The sequence below is a fragment of the Sprattus sprattus genome (genome assembly GCF_963457725.1).
Source record: "Sprattus sprattus genome assembly, chromosome: 2".
Taxonomy (NCBI): Eukaryota; Metazoa; Chordata; class Actinopteri; order Clupeiformes; family Clupeidae; genus Sprattus; species Sprattus sprattus.
The window spans coordinates 44216166-44242725 of record NC_137921.1 but is presented as its reverse complement, the minus strand read 5'-3'; the positions used below and the strand labels follow the sequence as shown (position 1 = coordinate 44242725).

Here is a 26560-nt window from a genome sequence, read left to right as displayed (position 1 = left end):
AGAAAGGAACACAGTTTGGCAGACATAGAAAACAATTAAAGCAAATGTAATGATTATGCAAAGGTAAATTTAATGATCACAACAGTGGTACTTGGGTTATAAATAAGTTATGATAGCTTAGTGAAATCTTGCAAAAGATACCATCAGTGACAGCACCTCTGAATTTTTTTTCATTGAGGATATTTTGAAATTCACTGTCATTTGTTAATTTATTTTGGCACCTTATTAAAGTATTTGATACTCAATGCATATGCACTTGATACTCAGTCTGATAACCTGATAATCGAAACAGTCTGTATGTTACTGTATGTGTATGGGTGTGTGTGCGCATATTCATCTGTTAGAACATTCTGAGGAACATCAGTCCCAGTTGGCCTTAGCGAAAGCGCTGGTTCCGTGGCCGTGACGCTGCTTTGGCCTCGCTCAGATACATGTTCACGTATGATGTGATGAGGTCATCTATTTTATAGCCCTTAAAGACACAGAACAATAAATCATCAGTTGAGTAAAAAGGAAATGTCAAGAGGTTATAATTCATATTTTCGACTAAATTCCATTCACAGTAAAACAAAACAAAAGTACATTATTTTTCCACTTTGGCACCTGAAGGCCAAAGAACACTGTGCATTCGGCCAATGAGAGAAGCAGGGCCTCTTACCAGAGACGTCTCACAGAGCAGCTTGTGACCCCCCACTAGGCTGCCCACCGTCATGTGGAAGTATGTGCTGCCGCTACACCAGTTGGCAATTTTGTTGTAAGGGTGTGTAGCCAGAATTTCCTGAAGAGAACCAGTTTATAGTTTGCAGATAAATACACTTGTCTCACACCAAGTGTACAAAAGATAATAATAATAATAATAATACATTCATTCACAGAACCTATACAATATTTTGACAGCTTTTCAGTACCTTAGTTTTAGGGTGCATGATGGTGACGCCCTGTTTGCCGATGGCCAGCCTCACAATATCTGGGTAGTTGGGTTCTGATGTTTGCTGTAAAGTTGAGGAAATATATTTAGTGCTGCTGATGATGATGTCAAATGTTATGTGCTTTGTCACTTGTTTTAAGAAAAAACATGTTGGCTTCAGTTGTGCTGTGAGTCATACCTTAACTTCAAAGAAAGCGCAGCCAAATGTGGTCCATTTGAAGATCACCTTCAGGAATGCCACTGTAGCGTCATCAGCAGTCAGGGCAGCTTGCTTGTTGTAAGACGCAACAATGTTCTGAAAGGGGACGGTATGGGAAACACACTTCTATAAATTATAAAGTCGTGACTAAATTAAATAAATGTTGGAGATTTATTTTCCAGTAGGGAACACAGAGGAAAGAATGGCTGTTGTTTGACATGCTGACATCTTTCAAACATTCTGAATTATCTGAAGAGTATCGTGTCAATATATTGCTCAGAAAATGACACACTATAGAGTGAATATCACCTGCACTGTATTGCTGTATTGCAGTTAAAGCTCCTGATCATATCTTCACAATTCTCTCTACTATTCCTTAAACTTCCTCTTCTGACTACTTCCTAAGCCCTCACCATGACCTCAATCACAGGTTGAGCTCTTTCCCTTGCTCTCTGTGAGCGATGGAGAATAAATGGCAGAGGGAGAGGCTCAAAACAAGCAAAAGGGAGAGATGGGGCCCCTGTTGCCTTCATTCCTACAAGGAATGGGGCCTCACCTTCTTCCAGTCATCAGCAGACATGGCTTTGAGCATGTCGTTGGGCACCAACTCCTTCAGAATCTTGGGGATCATGACAAACTGGCTCTTGTCATCACCAACCTTCAGCCTAAACAGCAGGCCAGCCAGGTGCACCATGTCCTCCTTGGAGCAATGGTGGTAGCCCCTCAGGTATTTGGGAAGTTCCTGCAAGGGCAATCATACATGTCAAGCATGTATTTTCTGCTTTGGCACATAAAAGCAATGAACATGGTGCATTCGGCATATGAGATACAGGACTGTGTGGCATTGTGGGTAACGTAGGAACAGACAACGACACCTGAGCGTGATGGAAGATGAGGTCAGCCTCCAGGTCTCTCCCGGGGATGACGTTGAACCACAGCTTCCTCATGAAGAACACCATATACTGCACATTCAATGGTCCTCCTATCAGCAAACACATGACATGACAATTTCACACACTCAATTATTGCTCATTATAGTCCAGACATAATACATCCAATACAATAATACTAGGTAAATATGATCAGCCTTTGCTCCAGTTCAAGTTTAAAGTGGGAACTGTCCTAAACGCTCACCTTCTCTGGCCCTCTTCATCTTCTTGGAATAATCTGTGATATTTCTCAGGCTGTCAAAGAAGTAGTCGGTTTCATTCAAGCTGAGAACCTAAACAGACACAAAGACACACAACATTTTTTTTCATGGGATCAACAAAGATGGCTTCACAAGTCTGTCTCAACCTGTCACACCCTTGTCTCAAACATTGTGAGACTATAATTAACTGCACCTTATGTGACCTGAATCTGCACACTACAGAGACACACCTTGTCAGGGGTTTTCACGAAAATGCTAAAGCCTTCTGCAGACATCAGCTCCAGTTTGGTAGCAATGCTCAGGGTCAGTTCCCTGATCCTTGTATGGGGGCCCACCTCAAAGATCTGTGCAGGGCAGAGAGACACTATGACACTTCTAGACACTCACACAAACATGCATACATCCCAAACTACAAATCCAAATGCTTCTTGCTGGACTTTTTCAAAGTGTAAGTGAATCAGACCCAGATCTTTCCTGTGAATATTTTTTTTATTTATTGACAACACTGCATGTTGGAGTTTGAGTTTTACTGTATGTTACTAAAGGAATAATTATACCTCTGATGTGTCGTTGGGAAAGTGGATCTTGTGGAAGATTTTGGCGCTGTTCTGCTGGATTGCGTCCAACTCTACCTGGTGTGGAGGGAGCTTCCTGGGCTCTGCCCTGTCCAGGACAGAGAGAGAGAGAGAGAGGGAGAGAGAGAGAGAGAGGACACAACCTCAGTTTCTATGCACAGGAGCGGGAGTCTGCAGACTAATCCTGATCTACATCCTGGCCAGACAAACCAAACAAGGTCCAGTACAGTCCACACAACTGTAATCTGTGGGGAGGACTAGTTTAGTGTGTACTCTTTGAGTTGCTCCCTCATACACAGACACACATAAAAGAAAAAAAATCTTTTAAAAAGAATTAATGTAAAAACAAACAGGAAAAAAAGAAAAACATCATGACACAGAACACACCTAACACCTTATGCTTTTGTGCAAGTGCACAAACAATCCCCAGACTAATCAAGTGTATATAGCTGAATTGTAAATGAATGAATAAATAAAAAAAAAAAACTAAACAGCACGCTGAAGGACAGGAAGGTGTAGTGCGACTGTGCAAACAGCAGCTCAGACAGATGCGAGCCGTAACTGTGACGACCATGTGCTCCGTCATCAATCAAGCAAACTGACTGTTTCCTGGCACGCGCCTGCTAGCGGCGAAAGGGCAATGACACCAAGGAAATGCCACCAGGAAGGAGGGATGTCCAAGCAGCACAGAGGCCATTTAAGTAGCACTGCATGACAACAACTGCTTCTAGTAGAGGGAATCAAGTCAGGGGTCTCTCGGGGATACTCCATTTGAGAGTTCTATTTAAAAGCTGGAGTGACTGCGTCAATGCCGGAAGCATTGTAGCCTAACTTCTGTAAAAGGCACTGTATTAAATAATGTCTTGCAAAAAATTATACAAAATCAAGCAGTTTCCATCCTGCCTTTCCTGTTTTGTTCATTCATTTCCAGTTCTGTATTCATATAGGAAGTCATCTGTACAGTATTTATGTCTATGGTGTGCAATGCCTTTTTAAAAATCGTTGCTATATTATTTATTGTTATGGGGAAATATTAATACATTTTCCTTTAGTCCTTTCTCATCATCTTCATTCATTCATTTGTTCATTCATTTATTAATTCATTCATTGTTACTCTCCTCTCATTCTGTGTCTTCCCACCTTAGTGAGGCCTGCAGTCTCTGCAAGCATTCGGGGGCCATTGGTTCAATGCGGCGGGACTCCAAGAAGCGCTGGGCGTGTTTGAACAGAATGTTACTGGGGGGGAACAGCCCACAGCACAGCCACAGGAGCTGCCAACCCTGCTCCACGCTGTGCCTGACAGGTGGAGGTGGAGAGAGACAGAATGACATAAAAATGAGAAAAAGAAAAAGAGAAGTCAAGGTCCAGATGTGCACACAATGAGTGTAGATAATACACGTGTATTTCAAGCAGAAAACATGTCAACAAATGATTAATGGCAGAAGCTGATACGATTTAATAGTACAGTTGTCGTATGTATAGGATGTGTGGCCTATTGTATGTGTTAAATAGTCTAAATATTGTGTACCGTAAAGCACTGATCTGGTCAAGACTGTGTAGGCTACTGTAAGCACCAGTAATTGAGTTGTCAGTGTGTTGTGCCTGAGAGGGAGCCTGAGCTCTTAGGGGACGTGAAGAGAGTGGGGCAGAAGAGGGTTAGAGGTCATCTCTTTCACAAACCGTTGAAGACAAGCTAAACTGTCAAACAGTTAGAAGGGAATTCACAGCTACATGGCTTGAGCAACTTCATTTACTTGGCAAAACCAGAATATACTGTCTGATGGGAAAATAATTCAAGTCTTATCACCTACCATATCATTTCAAGAGTTAGCTTCTTTCTCTCTAAGGCTTATGTCTTGTGAGAAAGAGTTAACAAACATTGACCTTGAACTGCATTACTAAGCATGCTCTAGTAAAATATGATAATGACCACATGCTTGGTTTAAAAGAGGCTTAATATTACAGTGCAGTGAGGGCTTATAAGTCTTTCTGACAGTACTCTTGCTGAGACTGGGAGTACTGGCCGCCCTATTGGCCATTCGATGCAGTGATGATGTGTTTTTTGTTTTGTGTGCCATGTGCTTCGGTTCTGTTCCTGTCTACTCTCGCCCCACCCCTCACCCCTACCTAATTTTGTTACCTCCTGTTCCTAGCATCATCTCTCTTTCTGTTTATTGGTCTGTGCATTTATGCCCTGTCTCCTTTGTTTTTTGTTGGTTTGCCTTGCATTATAGCTTTTCTATAAGCATTCAGTCTTGTTTTGCTAGTCTTGTTTCTGATTGTGTTCTGCATGCACCATGGATCAGTTCTGAGCTTGCTCCAAGTGTTTTGGTTTCCTATCTGGTTACTATGAATTTTCTTTTAGCAAGTAAACATGGCTTTCTGCTAAACTCCTGCCTCTTGTGTCGTGCATTTGGGTTATCACTCTCTCTCTCGCTATCCCTGACAGTTTAAGCATGATAGGACTTAAACCAGTGGCTTTAGGATTACTGGTACACATGCTAAGCCACAGACTCTATAAGAAAAACAACAGAAAACATGCACAGCATTTAACTTTATGGCCTTGGGATCATAAGGTACCATGTAGATTTTAGTGTCTAAGTCACTAGGATAATAGGGTGAGCAACGCACAAGCACTGAAGTCAGAGATAAAGAGGTGACCCCTTGCATTGTGCAGTCAGGCCCCACTAACATATAAGTGCCTTGCTAATATATGATCAATGTGGTTCTGACATGCTGTATGGGCATTGGGTTTGAGAACATTTATTAATAAAACTACTGGATTATTAAAGGAAAATTAACAAGACGTTTTGATGTTCATCAAAACACTGCCATCAGTTATAAAGGTGAGACAGGAAGTAACTCATAGACACAAAGAAATCACATGACAAGAGATGTTAAAGTCATATGACTACTTGAGATACTTAAATATGCTTGCCAGAGAGATGGAACTTACAGTGGCGCCCCTACTCCCTCTTGTGAGGTGAACTGGTTTGTCCATAAAGTGCCGAGGTACAGTTTTACACTTAAGTGACGTCTCAAGTAGTCATGTGACTAACATCTCATGTCATGTGCTGATCATGTGACTTCTTTATGTGTATTTTTGCCAGTCACTTCCTGTTACACCTTTACAACTAATGTGGTTGTTTGGATGAACACTGAAACTTCTTAATTTTCCTTTAATAGTCCAGTGATTTTTAACACATTTCTGAAAACATCTTATTACTTTCTTTTTATGAATTGACATACTTACATATACGTGTATGGGCATTATGTTATCATGCAAATATGCAAAACTGTGAGCACATATATTTCAACACAATACGCAGATGGAAATGTAAAACTAAACATTTCACAGCTTCAATGATCTTCTATCGTTCCAGACAGATCATGGACATGTACCCGTTATTGTTGCTAGTCATCTGTTTCATGATCTGGCAGTAGATCTCATCCCGCAGGTCCTCGAGCTGAGTCGCGGCTCCAAAGACGATGTCAGTGAGCTCCAGAGGGCTCTGCTCCTGTCTGGTGGGGTAGTCGCCCATGTACTTTAGGATAGGTGCACAGCACAAAGGTTAAGGAAGATATTTTTCCAAATTAGTCTTTGGGAAATCCCTGACATGGTCAGAGAATACAACTACATATATATAAACGTATAACTAATAGACTCATAAGTCTTATCTGATAAGTCAGATCACATATGTGGAGGCGCAGTGGAGATAGTTGGAGATATATTTAGTAAGTGCACTCTTTGCTGTATTTTTCTTGTGTCTGTGTATTTGTGTGACAAACTGTGTGTAGATGCATACATAGACTCATACGCAAGCACCTGTAATATCCATAATCAGGCTGTAAACATGCCTATAGATACTACATGTTATGTTTTATAACAACATACGCAGACATGCACACAAATGCATACACAGCATGCTGAGGGCCTAGACTGAGATACTGGGATTAAATGTCCACATATGAGAAGGATATCAGTGAATGCCTGGCAGGCAGAGTGACTGAGCTCTGGGTTGCCCATCAGTTTCTTGAGCAGAGGCTGCCTGATGGGGGCCCTGGAGTTGGCCCATAGCCTTTCAGGGGCTGAGCCCTTAGACATCACCTGCTTGTTCACATCCATGGTCGGTTGCCTGGACAAACAGATACAGACAGTTTGTTTCATCCACTGGTGTTTGGGTTTTCTTTCCCTGAGCTGTATGAGCTGACTACATACTGTAGGTAATAGACTGCTTTACCTGAAGTACTGGAATGAGTACTCTTTGAGAGTCACAGGGGCTAATCTCTCTTTGGCGGTACCCCTTAGGGTGGCATTAACAACACTCTTCCTCTGATCTGGGGACAGGGCCATCAAGCTCTGCACAGAAGAACACAGTCTACATTTATACTCAAATAATGGTTGAAGGTGACCCACACATGTAACAACAGTGAATGACTGACATTGAACAAATAAGGTGAGATAGCCGGACGATTCATTTTTACCGTACAACATACATTGAGTTGCAAAACCATGCTAGGAATATACTACCCAGGCATCATTTACTTAAAAAAACAATTAATTTAATTTTACAATTAAAATGTATTTGATTAAGAAATAAAGATGATAAATACATATTTGTTCTCCACAGGGACAGTACAAGAAGGACAAATTAAGCGTAGTCTGTCAAAGCTTGTCAAAGAGAAGGAGCGGAACACTCACTATGACTTCATTAGTGGGCTTGGTAAGCGTGGGCAGAACCAGGATGGCATCTGCTGGAACGGCGCCAGTCTGGCCCGTCCTTTCGTTCTTCCCCTTGAACCATCCCCGGTCTGGTGAGTACTCATCATCTTTCATGAGGAGGATAAGCTCACCCTTTTTGAAGCTGAGGAACGTGGTATCCTCTGATGGAACAAGACCGGTAAATGGTTGATGGAACAACAGGTAAATGTATCAGTGCTCTTTTAGTGCTGTGTTTTGTGTGACCCACCCTGATAGACATGTTATATGAACACAGTTAAATCAAAGAAATACAAACGGATGAATATGGTCAACCTTGTGATGATGAAACTAATTAAATGTGAATCTTTTTTCTCTTATGTTTCATTCTTTCTTAAGGTTCCTACATGTCCAAATTAAAACAGGCCCTTTTAAAGTTCAATACATTCTGACCTTTTGAACAGAAGTGTTGTGATTGAAGTGCTGGCTTTTCTACATATTTGAATCCACTCCTCACACATTAAATGTTAATGTGGCATCATACTATACTGCAAGTAAAGAAAAAAAAGTAAGAATCCTCTGTTGGTCACCTTGTTTGCTGACCTCCTGCAGGGTGACTGCATACTCTGAGCGTTTTCTAAGGCCATCCAGGAACATGGTGACCACATCTGCTATGTCTGCAGCACTGATCGCATTCAGCACAAAATCGCCTTTCAAGGTCCGGAGACCCAGAGACTGACCAAAGGCCTTTGCTTCCCTGGAGCAATGGAGAGAGGAAAAAAAGAGTGTAGGGGGGTGGGGGGAAGGTGATTATTGGTAATTATTGAACATTGAATCGCAGGGAAAGGATTGTCTAAAAACGACCCAATTGCTATTTCCAAAGAACTTCAATTGACACTCAGTTTGGTGGGCTGGGGAGGCATCTTTCTAGACAAGCACGAGAAATAGGCAGAATGAGGAACAGAGCAGGGTAAGGGACTGGGAAGAAGAAAAAAAAAAGAGATAGAGGGGGAAAGAAACACCATAACCTGTACCTCATGGTGCTGACCCCAGTGATGTCTGGGTATGTTAGCTGCAGCAACTTCTTCTCCCTTTCATCCAGGAAGGTTATGCCTGTCCAGTTAATGGCTATGATGAATTTGCTTTTGGGAAGAGTTGGTCCTGTGAAATAATTAGAAAAGCAATTTACTTCACATCCTCTACAAATGAACTGCACTTAAGTGCCCATTTTATGCCCATCATTTGGGCATTAGTAATGCCTATATGGTCGTAGTATTTCAAATGTATAGAATATAGAAAGTGAATTACTTTCCTCCTTCATTGAGAACAAGAACTGAACAACTATATATTGAACACAAGAACTGTACAACTATATATTGTAAATCAGTTCAGCTTACCTGAGAGCCTGACCACCTCAAAAAACCTGGAGAAGAACAACGGCCACTTCTGCTTTGCATAGTCCACCACCTCTGCTTTCACAATGGGTGCCCTCTTCTTTGAGCTGATATATGGCCCCTGTAAAACATGTCACACACCATTGAACAGAGTCTCAGTGTTATTAAACCGACAGAGGAAGTGGCCGAGTTAATGATCTACTCTGGTGGCGATGTTATCAGCTCTCCCTTATGCGCAGTAAGATGAACAGATGAGATCGCCAAAGCTGTGTGGTAGCCAAAGATTCACTCTTTGGAAGTGTCTGGAAGGGAGGGTTTCTGTTGTAAAACAATTTCAATAAACAGCGGTTACGGTTACAGTTACAGTTCGACCCAAAAGATCAAAGTTGGCAGCTTAAACACTGCTCTAATTACAATGCTTTCATCTACCCCCTCAATTTGGGGAAAGTTGCTATGAATGGACACCAGTGGAATTTTTTTTTAATGATTAACTATTTTTCAGCCTGTATTTCAAAATCAGACCAAGAACAACAAACTCTGCCCCAATAAACTGTCTCAATTACAAAATCCAGTGTAGAATAGTAATGAAATGAAAACAAACAAACAAAGTTTGTGTATTTATAAAGGTGGGGCATGTCTCACCTCAATATGTGCTGCGCTGACCATCTGGACCCACTTCTCCTCTGTCTTGGCTTCCAGCAGGGAGGACTTGATGCACTCATTCACCACTCTCTGGGCATTTTCCATGCTGGTATCTGTTCCGTGCTGCACATAGAAATGCTTCGCAGCCAGCTGGATTAAATCATCCTCCTACGAGAGCATCAAAGGGTAGGTTTATCACTAGGAAAATGTATATATGACAGCATGTAGCAAGATGTTTATTGTATTAATGCTCTAACAATTAAAAATAAGTTAAGTTTAAATTAAGTCCGACCTTTATTTCAATCATAAAGGGTTTCTTCCCTTCCTTAAGATCAGGAGGTCATCAAAATAAAGCTTAGCAGCCTTTAATATACAGCATGTTCCCTACCTTATCACAACGGTACTCTCCATACTTGAGGCCACGGATGATTTGTCTGTAGATGAGGTCTGTGCTGATGGCGTCCTCGGTGCAGTCGTGCCAGGGGGTGAAGATCTCCTTGCGGAAGTAGAGGCGCCAGGGGGCGTGCTGCTCCTGCCCGCCCTTCCGCTTCACTTCCTGCTCGCACTGGGAGATGGCGTCCATCACATGTTCACGCCCGTTGCCTAGTGACCACACCTAGAGAAAGCAGGGGCAGATTCAGTGGCTCTGCTAAAGCACCTCATTCCATCATTATCTGAAATGCAAGTAGATAGCAAGGTAATGACAGGTATTTCTCGGGTGTGCCTTTGAGTCTTACCTTATCGTAAAGTGCCATATAGAGAGAGAAGCCAAAGATGTCGTGAAGTTTGATTTTCTGGGAGAGCATCTTGCAGATCTCCTGGGATGTGGATGCAGAGTCTATGGGCAGGCTGATGGTGTTACCATCCATGAGGGAGACTGAAATGCCCATGGGCTTCTTGGTTTTGGTAGCCTAATGGGGAACAAGGGGTGAGTGACCGCCTTGGATCTCAACGCATGTGCCTTTCACATTATACACGTGATGGTATCTGTGAGGGTCGTATTCATATGAAAATTCTGGTTGGCTACTCTTTTGATAGACTTGAAATGTTCTGTGCTGTTCAGGATCCTCCCTTGTAGGTTCTCACCTGAAGCTCCAGGCAGCTTGGTGGCTCTCCTCGAACCCCGTTGGCCACGGTCCTTCTGAGCCTCTCTGCACAGTAGGGGGCATATCCCACAGGCCCAGAGCGGATAAAGCTTTGAAGGTACTACATGAGGAAGGAGCATTGTCAAAAAGGGCATTACCTCAAATTGAAATGCATGTCAAATATACATGGATTCATTTTATATTAAGAAACTTGTTTTAGGACAAGGCTCAAAGGATCAAGTCTCAAACCGTTTTATAAAAACATGTCATAATGGCACTTTAGGACTGATGGGGTTTATGATACAAACACACTGATACAATAGAGAGTTTCACTCATTTGTAGGACATCAGGGTCTTTGTGTTCTATGCACTGGTTAAAGATGTCCACAGGCCAGTTCAGATAGTTGAAGTACAGTGCTATGGAGGACCTCAGCCTCCAGCAGAACCTCTGTGGTTTGGCTGACCTTGATGAAGCGCTCAGTCGGGGGGAAGATGCCCAGACACAGGGACAGCAGGATCCAGCCTCGGAAAAAGCTGCTACGGTTCCCATTCTCCTGCAGCTGTTTGCAGATCTGACAGTAGATCTCATCCCTGAGTACAGATTCAAAATGTCATTATGAATGTGAAAAAATTCATCAAAACCTTATAACATACTAAATCAAACACTTTGACCTTGCATTGATTGCGTCACAAAACAGGTCATCCACAACGATTGTTTTCGTCCATACCATGTTACAGCAATGGCAGAGACAGCAAGTCCCTGTAACCATGTACCTGAGATCGCGTCTGACGATGCCGTAACCCACGATGATGTGGAGCTTTTCCAAGGATGACATGGGTTGATCCAGGGTGGGACCCTCACTCACCCCCACGTCCTCCTCGCTCAGCGTCTGCATAGTGGGTGGCTTGGAGATGGTGCCTTCTGATTCATCCTCAGCCTGCAAAGAAAAGCAGCATTTTGAGATAATGACTGTTTTGAAATGAGCTTTTAGTATGACAACTTAATATTGACATGATTCTCACCTCCTCTGAGATGGTGGATGGCTTTCGGCGATTCATGGGATTTGGTGCGGTGGAGGTCTTCCTGTTTGCGCCCACATCACCAGGGATGGTGGAGACCTTTCTGTTCTTGCTAAGAAGATCTGCGAACGTGGACGACTTTCTGCCCTTAGGGGCCTCCTCTGGAATCGAGGAACCCTTACGGTCGAGGACGACCTCCTCAGGCATTGATGAGGTCTTCCGGCCGCGAGAGAGCAGGTTGGTGAACGTGGAACCCTTCCTGTTGCGTTGGGCCTCGTCGGGAGCTGTTGATACCTTTCGCAGCCTTGCATTTACCATTCTCTGTGATATGGGAAAATGGCCACACATTGATCCATTACAGTTCAATAGAGCCCCAAATGACCTCTAGGTTCAAACAATCTATCAGAGATAACAGAAAACAAGTTAAAGAAGATTCCTTCTCAGTTCCTTCTTAAATAATTTTACTGGTGAAAATAAGAGCACAGATGCACCCCCCACACACACCTGGTTCATGCCGATCATGTGACTAAGGCGTCTGTTCTGTCTTTCGGCTACATCTGTCTGCAGTGAACCTTCGGCAACCAGGGGCCCTCTTCTCTTGACCTGCTGAGGCTTAGGCTCTGGGAGATCCCCCATGAACCTCAGAATAAGCCACCACAGTGTCTTAGCAGCCTACAAGATCAGAGGAGACAGGGAGGGAAGAGAAAGGAGAGAGAATAAGTGACAGCAGGGGGAGAATGAGCAGAGAAAATGAGATATTGATGAATTTATCCTAATTACCAATACTCAGAACGCTTAGAAACTTGTACTTAGTAAGTAAGTATTTGTGTGCAACCAAGTCAGATATTCTTAAAAACAGTTTTTCAAAATAATTTGCAAAAAGACATAACATGCAAAATATTATTCCACGACGAGGCTCTCAAAGAGGCATAACAGAGCACACCGCAATCAGTGTACACTCCGACTCATAGGGGCTATATACACCCTTAGTGTACTGAAGGCTGGGTTTGAATCTGCTAAATATATACAACAATCTATGTCTAAATGGGATGTACCAGAACGTCCCCCCCCTCTTCATGGTAAAGCAGTGGCTGGCGCAGCCTCTGGCGGATGTGTGTGGAACTGGAAGCGCCCTGGAATTCCATGGAGGCGAACTTGGAGAAGGAGTACTCATCCAGGTTATCGTAGTCCTCATCGGGGATATCCACCCCCATGGGAGCCTCGTCCAGGTCAATCTCCTCCAGCGCTGTGCGCTGTCCCTCAATGTCCTGAGAGCAGAACCAAGGACATAACAAGCAGAGCTTAAGAGTGCAACAAAAGCTACGGTCTAGATAACAAAGTCTATGTTCTACCTACTGTTTAATCAAATCAAATCTACTGATATCAAATCCCGATTTACCAAACTAAATATTCTGGACAGTGTCTACAGATCTCTGTGATTAAAACATAAAGAAAGCCAGCAACCTATTCAATGTAATGGTCTTAAACTAGAATAACTCTGATGAAACTGTCTTGCATTATGTCCCTGACAATCACCAATTACAGGTATTTGACCATATTGTTATGTTACACCCAGTCCTGCTCACACTGTTCTCTTACATTAAACAGTGTGTAGTTATACTGTGTGCAGGCTAGTACACACACACACACACATGCACAAAGACACACACACGTCTCTAACCTCAAATCCTGCAGGGGCCTGGCCCTCTTGCCCTCCCACCATACTTGGCAGGAAGCCAAAGATGTCATCCACCATTTCCTGGTCATTCCTGGATTCGAATTGGGAGGCCGCCTCTTGCTCGCGCTTTTGTCGCAGAATGTCCTCCAATCGCTTCTGTCTCTCCTTAGCAGCCAGATCCTCGTTCCTTCTCTCTTGTGCCGACAGGAAGGCCTGGGCAGAGCACAGGAAACCGGCAAACAGTGAGGAAAAGAGAACAAGCCAGGCTTAAGTAAAGAGAACTCAGAGCTCAGAGACAAAATGGCAGCAGGGCATTGCCCATCATTATGTGAAAGTATATGTTCAGAAACATATAGATAGATGGATTCATAGCTAGATACATAGCATACATACATACTTGCTTACTTGCTTACTTGCTTACTTGCTTACTTGCTTACATGCTTACTTACTGACTGACTTACTTACTTACTTACTTACTTACTTACTTACTTACTTTCTTACTTACTTACTATAGTTAGTCTCACAGGACATTTATATATCAATCATCTGCCATATCATTATCCACCTCTTCTACAGCCCATGAAAATAAGACACAAGAAAGAAGCATAACGTGCATAATAAGAGACAAAGAGCCACGTACATCCCTCTTCCTCTTCTTGACAGCTTTGCGGGCCAGCATGCCCCGGGTGTGTGCCTGCAGGACAATGATGGCTGCCCGCTTATGCTTAAACTCCCGGCGGGTGGCAAATCCACGGATGTGTTTCTGGAGCACCAGACCGGCGGCACGCTTCCGCTCGTACTTGACCTGCATCTGGCGGCCACGCACCTTTGCCTGCAGCCGCGAAAAGCCTAGACGCACCTGTTGGAAGTATGTAATACATATGTTAAGAGACAACCATATGTTGAACAATGAGGTGCTACACTTTAGAATACACTGCAGTGTACAGCACTTTTAATGGCTGATTTTTCAGACACGCGGATAACCGGTACATGGCTGTGCCTTTCTAAGCAGTACATTATACAAATCTAGTGTCTAATACATCTAAAAATGACCACAAACATGATAGAAATGAAGTAACATATCAGATCAAACTAAAAATGGGTGAAAGAATGAATGGATTGATGGCTCAGTGTTTGCCTTCAGATCTCTCCAGCATGGTCGCTCACCACTCTGAACTGCTTTCGGACTTTGTACCCCCGCCAGTTCTTCTGTAGTACCAGAGCAGCACACCTCTGCCGCAGGAACTGCTTTCTGTAAACGAGGAAGAGAAGAAAAATGTTCCTTTTACTATTTTACTATAGGTTACTGATCGTCTGGAACAGAGGGGATTAGCCTCAGACTGGGATTATGATGGTTCAGTGGGACTATGGATGATGGATTTTCACCTGAACTTGAAGCCCCTCAGGACTCTCTGAATGACAAGGGCTTTGTAGTGCAGGGCTTGATCTCTCGCAAGCTCCAGATCAGTGTCATGGAAGTCCTGAGGTTGAAGGAATGAATCAATGAGTGTGAACGAACGAATGAGAAGATATAGAGCGCATTAGATGAAGAAATGTATAAGAATAAAAAAGATGACCATAAATGTGATGTTCATTCCCTCTTTATTATGCAAACATTTTCACAAGCCTATGTTAGAGTACTTATGAATAGAAAAAAAACGGAACTGCCGTACCTTAAGAAAGATCTTGGTCTTTCCAACCTTCCATTCATCCATACCAGTCAAGACACTCTGACAGATCCATTCACTGCATGCTTTGACACTTTCCTGCGGGAATTAATACAGTTCACAAACACAAAGTCATGCACTGACGTTTTTTAGCTACTGTTTGTAGTTGGAACATGAACGACATGCAACCAAACAAACCATGAACCAGAAGGGAGAAAGTTCTACTTACAGTTTTGGGGTCACAGACAGCACTGTTAAGCAGCACGCGGTACCGGTTGAGGAATTCCTGGAAAGTGTGGCGTATGGGGAAGCCGGCCTTACGGATGCGAATGGTCTCCAGCATGCCTGAGTAGCGCAGCTGTCTCATACACAGATCCCTGTCAAACAGCTACCACAGAATAACATCATTAGAACAACACAGCAAACACAAGTAGGAGCAACTGGAAGAACTCTCTTCCTGGCTTTGCTTGCAGTTGGCTTGCATCCACTCATTTATTTATTTATAATTCTATAATTGTATTGAGTTTCTCAAAATAATGGCATCCCTCTAACCAAAATGACATCCTTTTTAGTCTTCTAATTCATTTCATGAATTGTTGTGTGATTTTAGACATAGAAATTGACTGTAGATCGCTCCAGTGCAGAGGCATTACAACATAAAAGGCTCCCAGCCAGTGGGAGAAAGGGGAACACATCCTTGTGATGACATCAAGAGTTATGGCTCCTTACAAGTACAGAGTTCAATTGCATTAAATTGCATTTTGGATAGAGATTTTCCACAGCAGGCCAAAGACAAGATTGCAATCCGTGTCTAGGAAACAGGCCCACAGTGCTACAGTTTGTTATTTTGTTGACAGGCAAGTTGTTGAATGATAAAATCTTGGTCAAGGGAGATTGATATATTGATATATTAACTGTATTAAAATTTTATATGAGCTTAGAAATGACACCATGAGGTCAGACGACCAGAATGTTTGGTGGTCCAAAATGTTTCAACATGTCAGTGTGCACTATAACCAAAACAGCTTGTTGCATGTTATATAGGGTCCTGTCAGCTGGTGTTACCATGGGCTTCTTGAAGTCGTTAGGTTTGATGCAGCGGATAAAGTAGGGCTGGCAAGCCATCAGTGCCTTCATCAGGGCTTCCAGAGACTGGCGAAACTGACCACTGAGGGTTGGAACTCGCTTCTTACTGTCTGCCATTTGCTGTGGAGATGCAGAACAGCAAGAAGAGAATATTGTTTTGTCACAGAACTGAAATATTGAAATTAAATTTCTTGAAATGAACATAAACTGGGTCTGTCTTGAGATATAAACTCACTCTTAAGGAATTGCTGGGAGTGATAATCATTTTAGGGTTGGCGGAGCTCTTCACATTGTTGGTGCTGGAGGTTTCGTTGTGGAAGATCTGTTTTAGGAGCTTGTTGTTTGACGTCTCCACCAGCTGAATGAGGTTGGAGCTCAGAGCATCCCTGTTCTTCTCCAGGAAGCCTGAACAGACAGACAAGTCCTCATCAATCACGTGTCGTAAAGATCCTCAGGGCACACAGTAATGTAGGTGATGCCGTTTTGTGCTTTTATGTTGATAGGTACACTTTACAGGAAAATAATGCATTTATGTCCTCTTTAAAGATATGAATGTCACATTACCTGGAAAACCACTGAGGTACTACCACTACATTTCAGTACATCAGTACTACACACCTGATGCAACAGGGATACATTCCACTGAGCATTCTGGGTAAAATGTGTCATGGTTTACCTTTTGAATCGTAGTACACAACCCCAGCAAAATGTTGGATCCCAAACTGTGTGTCATGGTTGTTCTTTGGAGGAAGGTAGATCTGGGACTTCCCATGCGTTTGGTTTAACTTATTCAGCAGAGTGATGTCTGTGCCCTGTGTGAATTCATTGAATTTGTATTTCAATGTGTCTGATATATTTAAAGCATCATACTATACAATATGACATCATACATTAGAAAATTACACAAATACAAATTTAACACACATACATAATATGGTTATGTCTTTCTTAAATATCAATATAAAAATGTCAGTATATAGTCATCATATGTATATATACAGTACTGTGCAAAAGTTTTAGGCAGGTGTGAAAAAATGCTGTAAACTAAGAATGCTTTCAAAAATGGAAGTGTTAACAGTTTATTTTCATCAATTCTTCATAAATTAACAAAATGCAGTGAAGGAACAGAAGAAAATTCTAAATTAAATCAATATTTGGTGTGACCACCCTTTGCCTTCAAAATAGCATCAATTCTTCCAGATACACTTGCGCACAGTTTTTGAAGGAACTCGGCTGGTAAATTGTTCCAAACATCTTGGAGAACTAACCACAGATCTTCTGTGGATGTAGGCTTCCTAAAATTCTTCTGTCTCTTCATGTAAACCCAGACAGACTCAATGATGTAGAGATCAGGGCTCTGTGGGGGTCATACCATCACTTGCAAGTCTTTCTGTTCTTCTTTAAGCTGAAGATAGTTGTTAATGACATTTGCTGTATGTTTGGGGTTATGTTCCTGCTGCAGAATACATTTGGTGCCAATCATACGCCTCCCTGATGGTATTGCATGATGGATTAGTATCTGCCTGTATTTCTCAGCATTGAGGACACCATTCATCCTGACCAAATCTCCAACTCCACTTGCAGAAATGCAGCCCCAAACTGGAAAGGAACCTCTACCATGCTTCACTGTTGCCTGCAGACTCTCATTATTGTACCTCTCTCCAGCCCTTCGGCGAACAAACTGCCTTCTTCTACAGCCAAATATTTCTAAATTTGACTCATCAGTCCAGAGCACCTTCTGCCATGTTTCTGCACCCCATTTCTATGTTTTCGTGCTTAGTTCAGTCACTTGGCCTTGTTTCCTTGTCGGGGTAGAGCTTTTTGGTTGCAACTCTTCCATGAAGACCACTTCTGGCCAGACTTCCCCAGACAGTAAATGTCTGTACCTGGGTACCACTGGTTTCTGCCAGTTCTGAGCTGATGCCACTGCTTGAAATCTTCCGATTTCGAAGGTAAATAAGCTTAATGTGTTTTTCATCAGCTGCATTAAGTTTCCTTGGCTGACCACTGCGTCTACGATCCTCAACGTCTTCTTCAAAAGAGCTTGAACTGCACATTTTGAAACCCCTGTCTGCTTTGAAATCATTGTCTGGGAGAGACCCTGCTGATGCAGTATAACTACGTTGTGTCTTATGGCTGTGCTCAGTCTTACCATGTAAATGGATACAAAATAAACATTTATTGTTTACATTTTTCAAAGCATTCTTAGTTCAAAGCATTTTTTCACACCTGCCTAAAACTTTTGCACAGTACTGTATATAGTGTTAAATACAACGAGTAAGGGATAATGTATTGTCTGGAGGTCAGCGGAGGGCTGTTGTTTCGTCCTGAAGGGATTTATTTTTAGATAATGGCAGCGGTGAATATCAGGAAATATTCACCGGCGAACGTTGGGATGGCACATTCAAATCAACGGTACTTTTTGGAAAATTCTTAAGAGCCATATAATAATATGTATTAACACAGGTGTGTATGTGTGAAAGTCATGCAGAGTAGCTGGGATGCTCAACCTTTGGGAAATGACTTTCTTCATCGATCAGTGCAAGGACATTGAGGGATTTGTTGGCCAGGACGTCCAGAGTGCGTTGGTTGTCGTTGTAATCAATGTGTGTCCAGATGATGTTTTCGCGGGCGTACTCATCCTGCTCAAGCTTGAAGACGTGCTTCACAAAGAACTGCTGCAGCTGTTCATTGGCAAAGTTGATGCACAGCTGCTCAAAGCTGTAAACAGCCCACACAAACAGAAACACACACACACACACACACACGTGCACACACATATACAGAGTGATACAGAGGCATCCACACAAAGCACAAGGGAGCATGGTGGTCAAAGCTGTGTTCTGTTGTCGCCCCAAAACGTGTCGCAGCAACAGTCCCATTTAGAAGTGCACATCAATTGCTGGACCCAGTCAAATAAAGATGAGTGTTTATATACCTGTTCTGCGTAAAGTTTTCAAAACCAAAAATGTCCAAGAGGCCAATGGACAGAGATTTTGAATCTTCTGGAGGGGGCTTGAAAACGACACTGTTAATCTTCTGCACAATCCACACGAACATCTTCCCATAGATGGCCTAAAAGTCAAGGAGGTCTACATTTAAACTAAGTCATTATTTAACATTAATAATTAATAGTAAATAATAGTTAATTTAGTAGAAAAACTTTCTGAAGAGACACATAAAGGATAATTTCTACATTATTCAATAAGTCTTTCATTTTAGGTATTAAATGTAATGCAATTAATCTGAACTGGTAATTTATTTCAGTGGTATTTGGAATTCCTTGATTGCTATCGCTAAAGCAACTGTCAGTATGCTATGCAGCTCATGTCTCACCTTCAGAAAGGCGTCTCGGCCACCCCGGGCCTGTTCTGAGGTCAGGGGCTTGGAGACACTCTCCCTGTTGGTCATGAAGGACCTCTGGGTCAGCCCCACATCCAGGGCTTTAGTATCAACCTGGTAAAGAAAGGTCAAAAGAGCAGCGCTAAGAAAACATAACCTACATTACGACGAACAGCCGATCAGCTCCAAGGGGGGATTTGAGAAAGATATATGGGATTTGAAAACTGAGGGGAATGAAGGGGTGTGATAGGCATTTGTCTCGTGCTCACTGAACAAGCAGAGCAGTCAGAATCATCATAAATGAGTGAACTACCTCCAGCAGCTTGGCAACCATGTTGAAATGAACAGATGAGCGGATGTCACAGCCCTCCATGTTATTTAGGATGGTTTCTTAAAAATGAACAAACAGTTATATCAATAAACATCAGACTGATGAATTAAGCAAGACGTAAGAGGACTATCAGGACACTGGCATTTCTGTACCTTCAAAGTTCACGTTGCCCAGGTGCAGGATGGCAGCCAGGAGCTTGGAGATCTCCCAGGAGTCGTTCTCTGTGAAGGTGAGGACCTTCATGGCTGAGCGGAAGTGGGCATACTCTTTTATGTCGTCTCGCCCCTCACAGGAAGTGCATTTACCCTGCAACCACCACACATACCAATGACAGTACTCTTACAACAGCATTTTTACATTCATGCTACATTTTTTTATTCACAGGGCAATGAAAATCTTTCTCATAAGGGTGTCAAACTAATTGAAAACAAAAAACTTGTATCAAACATAACAGCAGGAGACAAAAGAGAATACATATACAGTATACAGCAGTAATGAAAAGACATAAGCTGATAGGATGAAGAAGGGGAATGGGTTTGAACAATGTCTCAGCAATTTTGCCACAATTTTGTCATATTACCATGGTCAGGTAGTTGTATTCTGCTGCGCTTCCAAGAGCCAGGATCTTCTTCTGCTCAGCAGACATTCCCAGCAGCATGCAGTAGAAGATGTGGTAATTCCTCTCCTCCGGAGCCTGAGCAGTCATAACCAGTCAGTACAGTCGGAGGAATGCTGTCATTTAAGGTCATGAGGTTTTGCAACCTTTTTCCTATCTCTATGAATGACAGGGACATTATTTGGCTTCTAGGAACAAAATAAGGAAATGATTTCTATCCCTCACCTGTCGACAGACTCTGGACTTCTCCAGCAGGTACTGTTCAATACGTGCACTCTCAATGGCTCCTGCCTTAGTAAAGCTGATGTTGATGTATTTTCCAAACCGACTGGAGTTATCATTACGAACAGTCTTTGCATTACCAAAGGCTGGGGAAACATCAGGTAATGAGACACTGTAACAGAATGCTATCACACCCAACAATACAGAAAAGATAACTGCCTATATATGTATATAGATGGAGACGCATTTCCTTGTTATGGTTAAGTAACTGAGCAATAAATGACCACTGATAATTTGACGTTTTAAAGTTTAGAATTTGAACTCAACAGTTACTAAGACAGTTTTGATCGGCTGGAATGTCTGATTCAATCCCTTCATGCAGAAACAAAAAGAAGCTGAACAACAACAAATGTGATTATGAGGATAAAGTCATACCTTCTAGTATGGGGTTTGCCTCCAGAATCTGCTGCTCTATCCAGGAGCGCTGGCCACTAACAGCAGCCAAGAACTGCAGCATCAGCTTGGTGCTTTCTGTCTTTCCAGCACCTGACTCCCCACTTCAAGCACACAGAAAAAGACATCAGTATCAGACACATTTTAATCTGGCAGTGAGCTGCTTTTTAATATTAATACTTTCCTTTGCCTTGCATTGTCCAAAGCCAATTAGGTTTTTTTCATAGGGAATTGTTCATAAAAAAAATCAATGTGCCATGAACAATTGGTAATCCTTTTTTGTCATCTTTAAGAATGTGATGAGTCCACCTTTTGCATGGCTTACTGTCATGGACTAGAAGGAAAGTGTGTATAACATGCAAGTCCTTCTCTGCTCCTCAGACATGATAGCGCAAGAGGGCTTTTGTAATATTGGTTTGATGTCAGGTGTGCTGCTGGTCTAGTCAACCCAACCAAAACCCAGGATCACCACCAGATTTAGAAAGTCAAATTCCTTCCGTTATGTGTAAGTTAGAGTCAGGGAAAATCAAGTGTATTATATGTTGTCTTAGAACATGGATGGAACCACTTATACTAAATATGTCATTTTAGAACTTAGTAGATGAGATTTTCCACATGCCTTTTTGTGGTGAAAGCTAAAAGCATCCTCAAGCTATTGGAGTTAAGTACTTGAATTTACTAATAAGCACAGAGGTAGAATCCAGCTAGTTTAAGTGCATGGGATATGGCAAAACCACAACCAGCTTTTTGAACCGAAAATGTTCAATCTCTGCCTTTGAGGAAGACTGCTGCTTCAATAGGAAAGACAGGACATTACTACTGAAAGCTGGTTGAAGGCTGACCTTATGACACAGCACTGATCCTTGTGGCTGCGTTGCATGTTGAAGAAGCAGCTGTCGGCCACGGCAAACACGTGTGGCGGCAGCTCCCCTAGCCGGCGGTCCGTGTACGAGTGCACCTGTTCTGGCGTGTAGAGGGGCAACACCTGGTACGGGTTCACTGCCACAAGAATAGAGCCAGTGTATGTCTAAAGGGGTGAGGGTGAGAGAGAGAGAGAGAAAGAGGGGCAAAGTACAAGAGAGAGAGAGATGAAAAGACATCGGGAGAGAAATAAATGGCATCTGTTATAGTGCCACTGTTGTGTCTGTTAATGGCAGATTAACACTAGCACGAGAGCTATTACAGTTTTCAAAAAGACTTTGAGGTTGAAGGGGAACCAGCAGGCCTCAGGACTAACAGGACTAACAGCTGTAACCAATGGTGACTAAGAAATTATATGAGGGAGTTCAAGCCAATGAAACTCCAAACCTCTCTCATCTGATCCCTGCCAGTATATCTCTCTTGATTACAGGGCAATCCCTGTTGTAATGATAAGCTTTATAGTGACTCATTCTCTAGCCTGTGCTATTTATTTTCCTCCTCAGATAGGACTTAACTCATTACTATGGAGACAGATATTTCTTTGATTACCCAGGGGGCAAAGTCTTTCAGGAATGATCTGAATGTCATTCAACACAGATGAACATGGGTAAACATACACAAACACTATAATCAAACCTCAAAAAAACACTAGGAGACCAATTCAAAACCAACACAAGCAGATCTTCTGTCCTCAGATATACAAACATTCCTTGTGCAGACTTGGCTGACTTACATAGATGTGGCCTTCTCTGTGTCGCACCAGAAGGTTCCGGAGGAGCCCTGCCTCGTTAAGGTCACCCAGTCGGATCATGTCATCTACCCCATCAATGGAGGTGGGATGCATTGTCTTCAGAGAGCTTTCCAGCTTTTTTGTAATCTTGTGCTCCTGTAAAGACCCACAGTAAAGTTAATCCCCACTAAGACACAGGGATGAATGGTAGCATGTGAATGCTATACATCAGCACTTAAGCAGCTTAGCATTGCTTACCTTTCCCTCATCATCAAGCAGCTGAAGGTCCCCCTTTCCAGAAAGTTGGACCTGAGCTCCAATGGGCACGCCACTGCCCGAATCGATCCAGACATAATCTCCCTTAGGACAGAAGTTTGAAATCAAGTGTTATGTGTGATATATCTTATGACATTTCTCGTATTTCATAGATATGCTTAGTAGATAAAAAGTATGCAGCGGAAAGATACATAACAATATCATTTGATAATTTTTTATTAAACATATCATTTGAATGGATTCTATTCAGGATGGAACTATGACTGCCCAACATTTACATTTCACCTCACCTTTGAAAGGATGACCATGGCTGAGTCCTTTGTCACTCCTCTCTATAGAGGCATAGAAACAAAGAGTTTATGCCGTTTATGCTGAAGGTCCAAATCACACATCCTAATATATTATGCAACTGCACCAAGAAAACATGTAGTTTAACACCACATACTACCGATAAGGCAATAGTATGACACCTAGCACAGTTAAAAAAAAAAAACCACAAGTACCACTGCCTTTACTTAGTATTAATTATGAAATACTCTTCAGGTATGAAACCATTCTCAAGTGTCTAAGCTTCTCTTGAAGCTTTTGAACTGTCAAGTTATGTAAGTCTCTTTTAAACATCTACTGAAAACCTAGTAAAGTTTTCCTCAATATCATCATGCTAACAAGTTAGCTCAATCAATCACTCTTTTTTGAGTTCACCAAACTCTTAATATAAGCACATGAGCACAATACTTTGTGGACACAACAAAAGACGAAGCAAAGGTCATCATCATTTACCTGCAGTTAATACTGTCACCAGGTGGTCTAAACAAGGACCCCCTCCCTGCTCTTTGGCTGGTGTGAGGCTTATGGTGGTGTACACTCCACCCAGACATCAGCGACAGAGTGTGCTGAGAAGCAGGCGTATTCCCGAACACCCAGTTTATTACCTGCAGACTTTGATCCCTGTGTGGAACATAACCACCCACCTCTATATAAAACTAGCCACATATGTGGGTTGATATATCCTTATAAAACATATAATAAATGATTTATATGGAACATTACGGTGAAACTAACCTCACAGGAATGGTCTTAAAGAGATTTCTGGTGTCAATGAGGGACAACTACGGTACCCTTCATCTGACCCCCAGATTAACACCTGGAGTGCTAACTTGGGTGAGGTTAACAAGCTAACAAATTATACAGAGCCTTGTGAAATCCCTAGCAGCTAACTCATGTTACAAAGTAGATGTGTCAAAGGGTATCCGTGTCGAGAGTCATTAAGTGAAGGCACAAAAGGCAGCAGGGAGACAAAAAATCTCTGGTTGCAAATGTATTTGTCCTCCACCAAGTGCATAATCCAAAGTGAAAAATATAAACAAAAAATGTACAAACTGTATATGTACAGTCAATAGTACAATGTCGTACACTATGACACTAAATTCATACAGTATGCTGATATCAACTTCACGCTTCTAAAGTGAAGAGCATAAACTACCTCACCAACAAACTCTCATCTAAAAAGTTCTCAGCTCCTCAACAACCACCACGCTAACCCTTTTAACAGGTAGCTGAACTACTCCTTATTTGCCCATATTACCATAGGCCCACAATACAGGGGTTAAATCATGTGTGAGAGGAAATATAAATGAAACAACATTAAAATGACACCAATAATAATTATAACTCAATCAGGCCTTCACAATATCGATGACAATGGTGATTCTGACCTATAACCATTGTTATCAATATTGATATAAGTTCATATCAATGCTTCAAGTCCCGGTTGGGTGATTACGCTGTCCCTTTCGCTAAAAATTGTGTCAGAAGTGGGATGGCTTGCTGTGAGGTCATCGGAGGCTTGCCCGTAAAACTGTATGAGGGACCCCCAGCTAGGTTGACCCCTGTGAGGGACCCCATAGATGGGTGAAGCACTTATGATTGGTGCGCTCTGGATGGGAGAAGTAGGTTGGTGGAATGTGCAAGGAATGCCTGTGTGCGTGAAGCGCAAGGGTGCACTTCCCAAAGGTGAGGGCAGTTTGACAATATGCCGTCTCTATACATGAGTATGTGCTCTGCCATACTGACGAGCCTGGCTCTTTGCCGTTTGTTTGGCACCCTGTAGACCCAGCTTCAAATCCGGTTGGGGTGACCACGCTCTCCCTTCGCTACAAGACACCTACATGCTTCTGTGACCATGGTATGGCTATCATTTTAACCTGAATAACCAACAAAGGACTTTGGACTCCTGGAGGTATGTTAAAAAGTCCAGGCTGGCCTGACTGTGAGGTAATAAAACTGTAAATGCCCGATAGTGCACAGAGAGCTCATCCGTCCTACCTACAGGTGTGTTCTTCCCAGAACTATACTGCAGAACACGCCTTACTTGTTGACAATGGCCAACTAACCAAATGTTCCTATGGGTTTGGTAGTTTAAGTTTCTTTTCCAGACAGGGAATCAATAAGGTCAGTTAAGTGAAATGTAAAAAGTGAAGCCATATTTTCCTTCTCTGGGGGCATTATTCAAAGATACAAACACAATCTTGAAGATATTTTTAGTTATCTGACATACCATTTATATTTTGACAGTATTACTGTCACTGGCACAAGACAGAATGAACAGTGACACCTTATCACAGAGAATTTTTAGTCATCTTAGTTATTGTCACAAAGTATGCAATGATATCAATTAGGCTACCCATAGTATGTTTAGAGAACTGAGGAGCAAACGTTTCAAATCCATCAGATTGACAAGCCCCAGAGTACTCTGGTAAATTGAAGCTGGTTAGGATGTAATTGGTATCTATTTTCTGATCTATCTGTGGTTACTGGTTGAGATGGGCTAGAGGAATTTGAACCCCATGGATGGCTTCTTTCCAAGGAAGTGGGGGATGGCCCCTATCAGCACTATTTATCAGTAACAGTGTAATAGTAACACAAATTATTCTAATGTTAGATGGATAGTCATTACCAATTCAAAATAACTGTCATTTCTATTTTAAGTAGACCTGCCATACATCACATTTAAGACAATCTGAAAGAAATATGGCCTCATCCTTGTAAAATTCTGTATGTTGCTCTCAGGTTCATTCAGGTTTACCGGTAGTTAGGTATTTGGTCACTTCTAACACTCCTGACTCTTGCACACATTTCAAAACCCTTGTTGTTGACATGTGTAGTTGTCCTGGAAATTATTTTGCTTTAACTAAAACATTTATTACTTATCCATATTTCTTGACACTTTGCAGTACACATGCTACATGCTGGCCATATTATATAGCATTGGAGTCATACACTTGCACTTGTTTTTTGTATTTGTATTCAAAGGACGTGCTAAATGTTGAGTAGATAGAACCTTACACTTGCTGTGTTGTTTTTTTCACACATGAATAATGATACTAGTTAGAAATGAGCTTACAGGTGCTTTCAAATGCCACTATTTTTTCGGGATTTGTGTAGTGTTATAGGCTACATAAATAGACATAATAAGGAAAACTGAGGCCCTTGAAATACAACCCAAAATCAACGTAAACAACGTAGATGGGCCTGGCTAACACAGTA

At 42.1% G+C, this 26560-nt stretch overlaps 1 protein-coding gene across 1 annotated transcript; it reads right to left on the bottom strand.

The window, feature by feature from the left end:
* Positions 1–376: 376 nt before the first annotated feature.
* myo7ba (myosin VIIBa) lies at positions 377–22867 on the bottom strand (the record flags this gene model as incomplete). Its single annotated transcript, XM_080860752.1, has 45 exons — positions 22742–22867; positions 21930–22114; positions 21070–21191; positions 20638–20780; positions 20377–20490; positions 19949–20102; positions 19779–19855; positions 19460–19579; positions 19062–19198; positions 18634–18844; positions 16800–16935; positions 16359–16528; positions 16103–16243; positions 15267–15425; positions 15044–15136; positions 14757–14851; positions 14538–14622; positions 14011–14229; positions 13374–13583; positions 12748–12960; positions 12197–12364; positions 11696–12013; positions 11447–11610; positions 11137–11263; positions 10674–10793; positions 10325–10498; positions 9976–10203; positions 9588–9755; positions 8949–9066; positions 8586–8712; positions 8142–8308; positions 7555–7736; positions 7094–7212; positions 6802–6988; positions 6255–6397; positions 3993–4148; positions 2835–2940; positions 2508–2621; positions 2262–2349; positions 2003–2109; positions 1684–1869; positions 1107–1223; positions 909–992; positions 659–778; positions 377–472 (listed from the first exon to the last, which is right to left on the bottom strand). Exons 1-45 carry the CDS (start codon positions 22850–22852, stop codon positions 377–379), a joined length of 6579 nt encoding a protein of 2192 aa, XP_080716878.1. The 5' UTR covers positions 22853–22867.
* Between the last annotated feature and the right edge of the window lie 3693 nt (positions 22868–26560).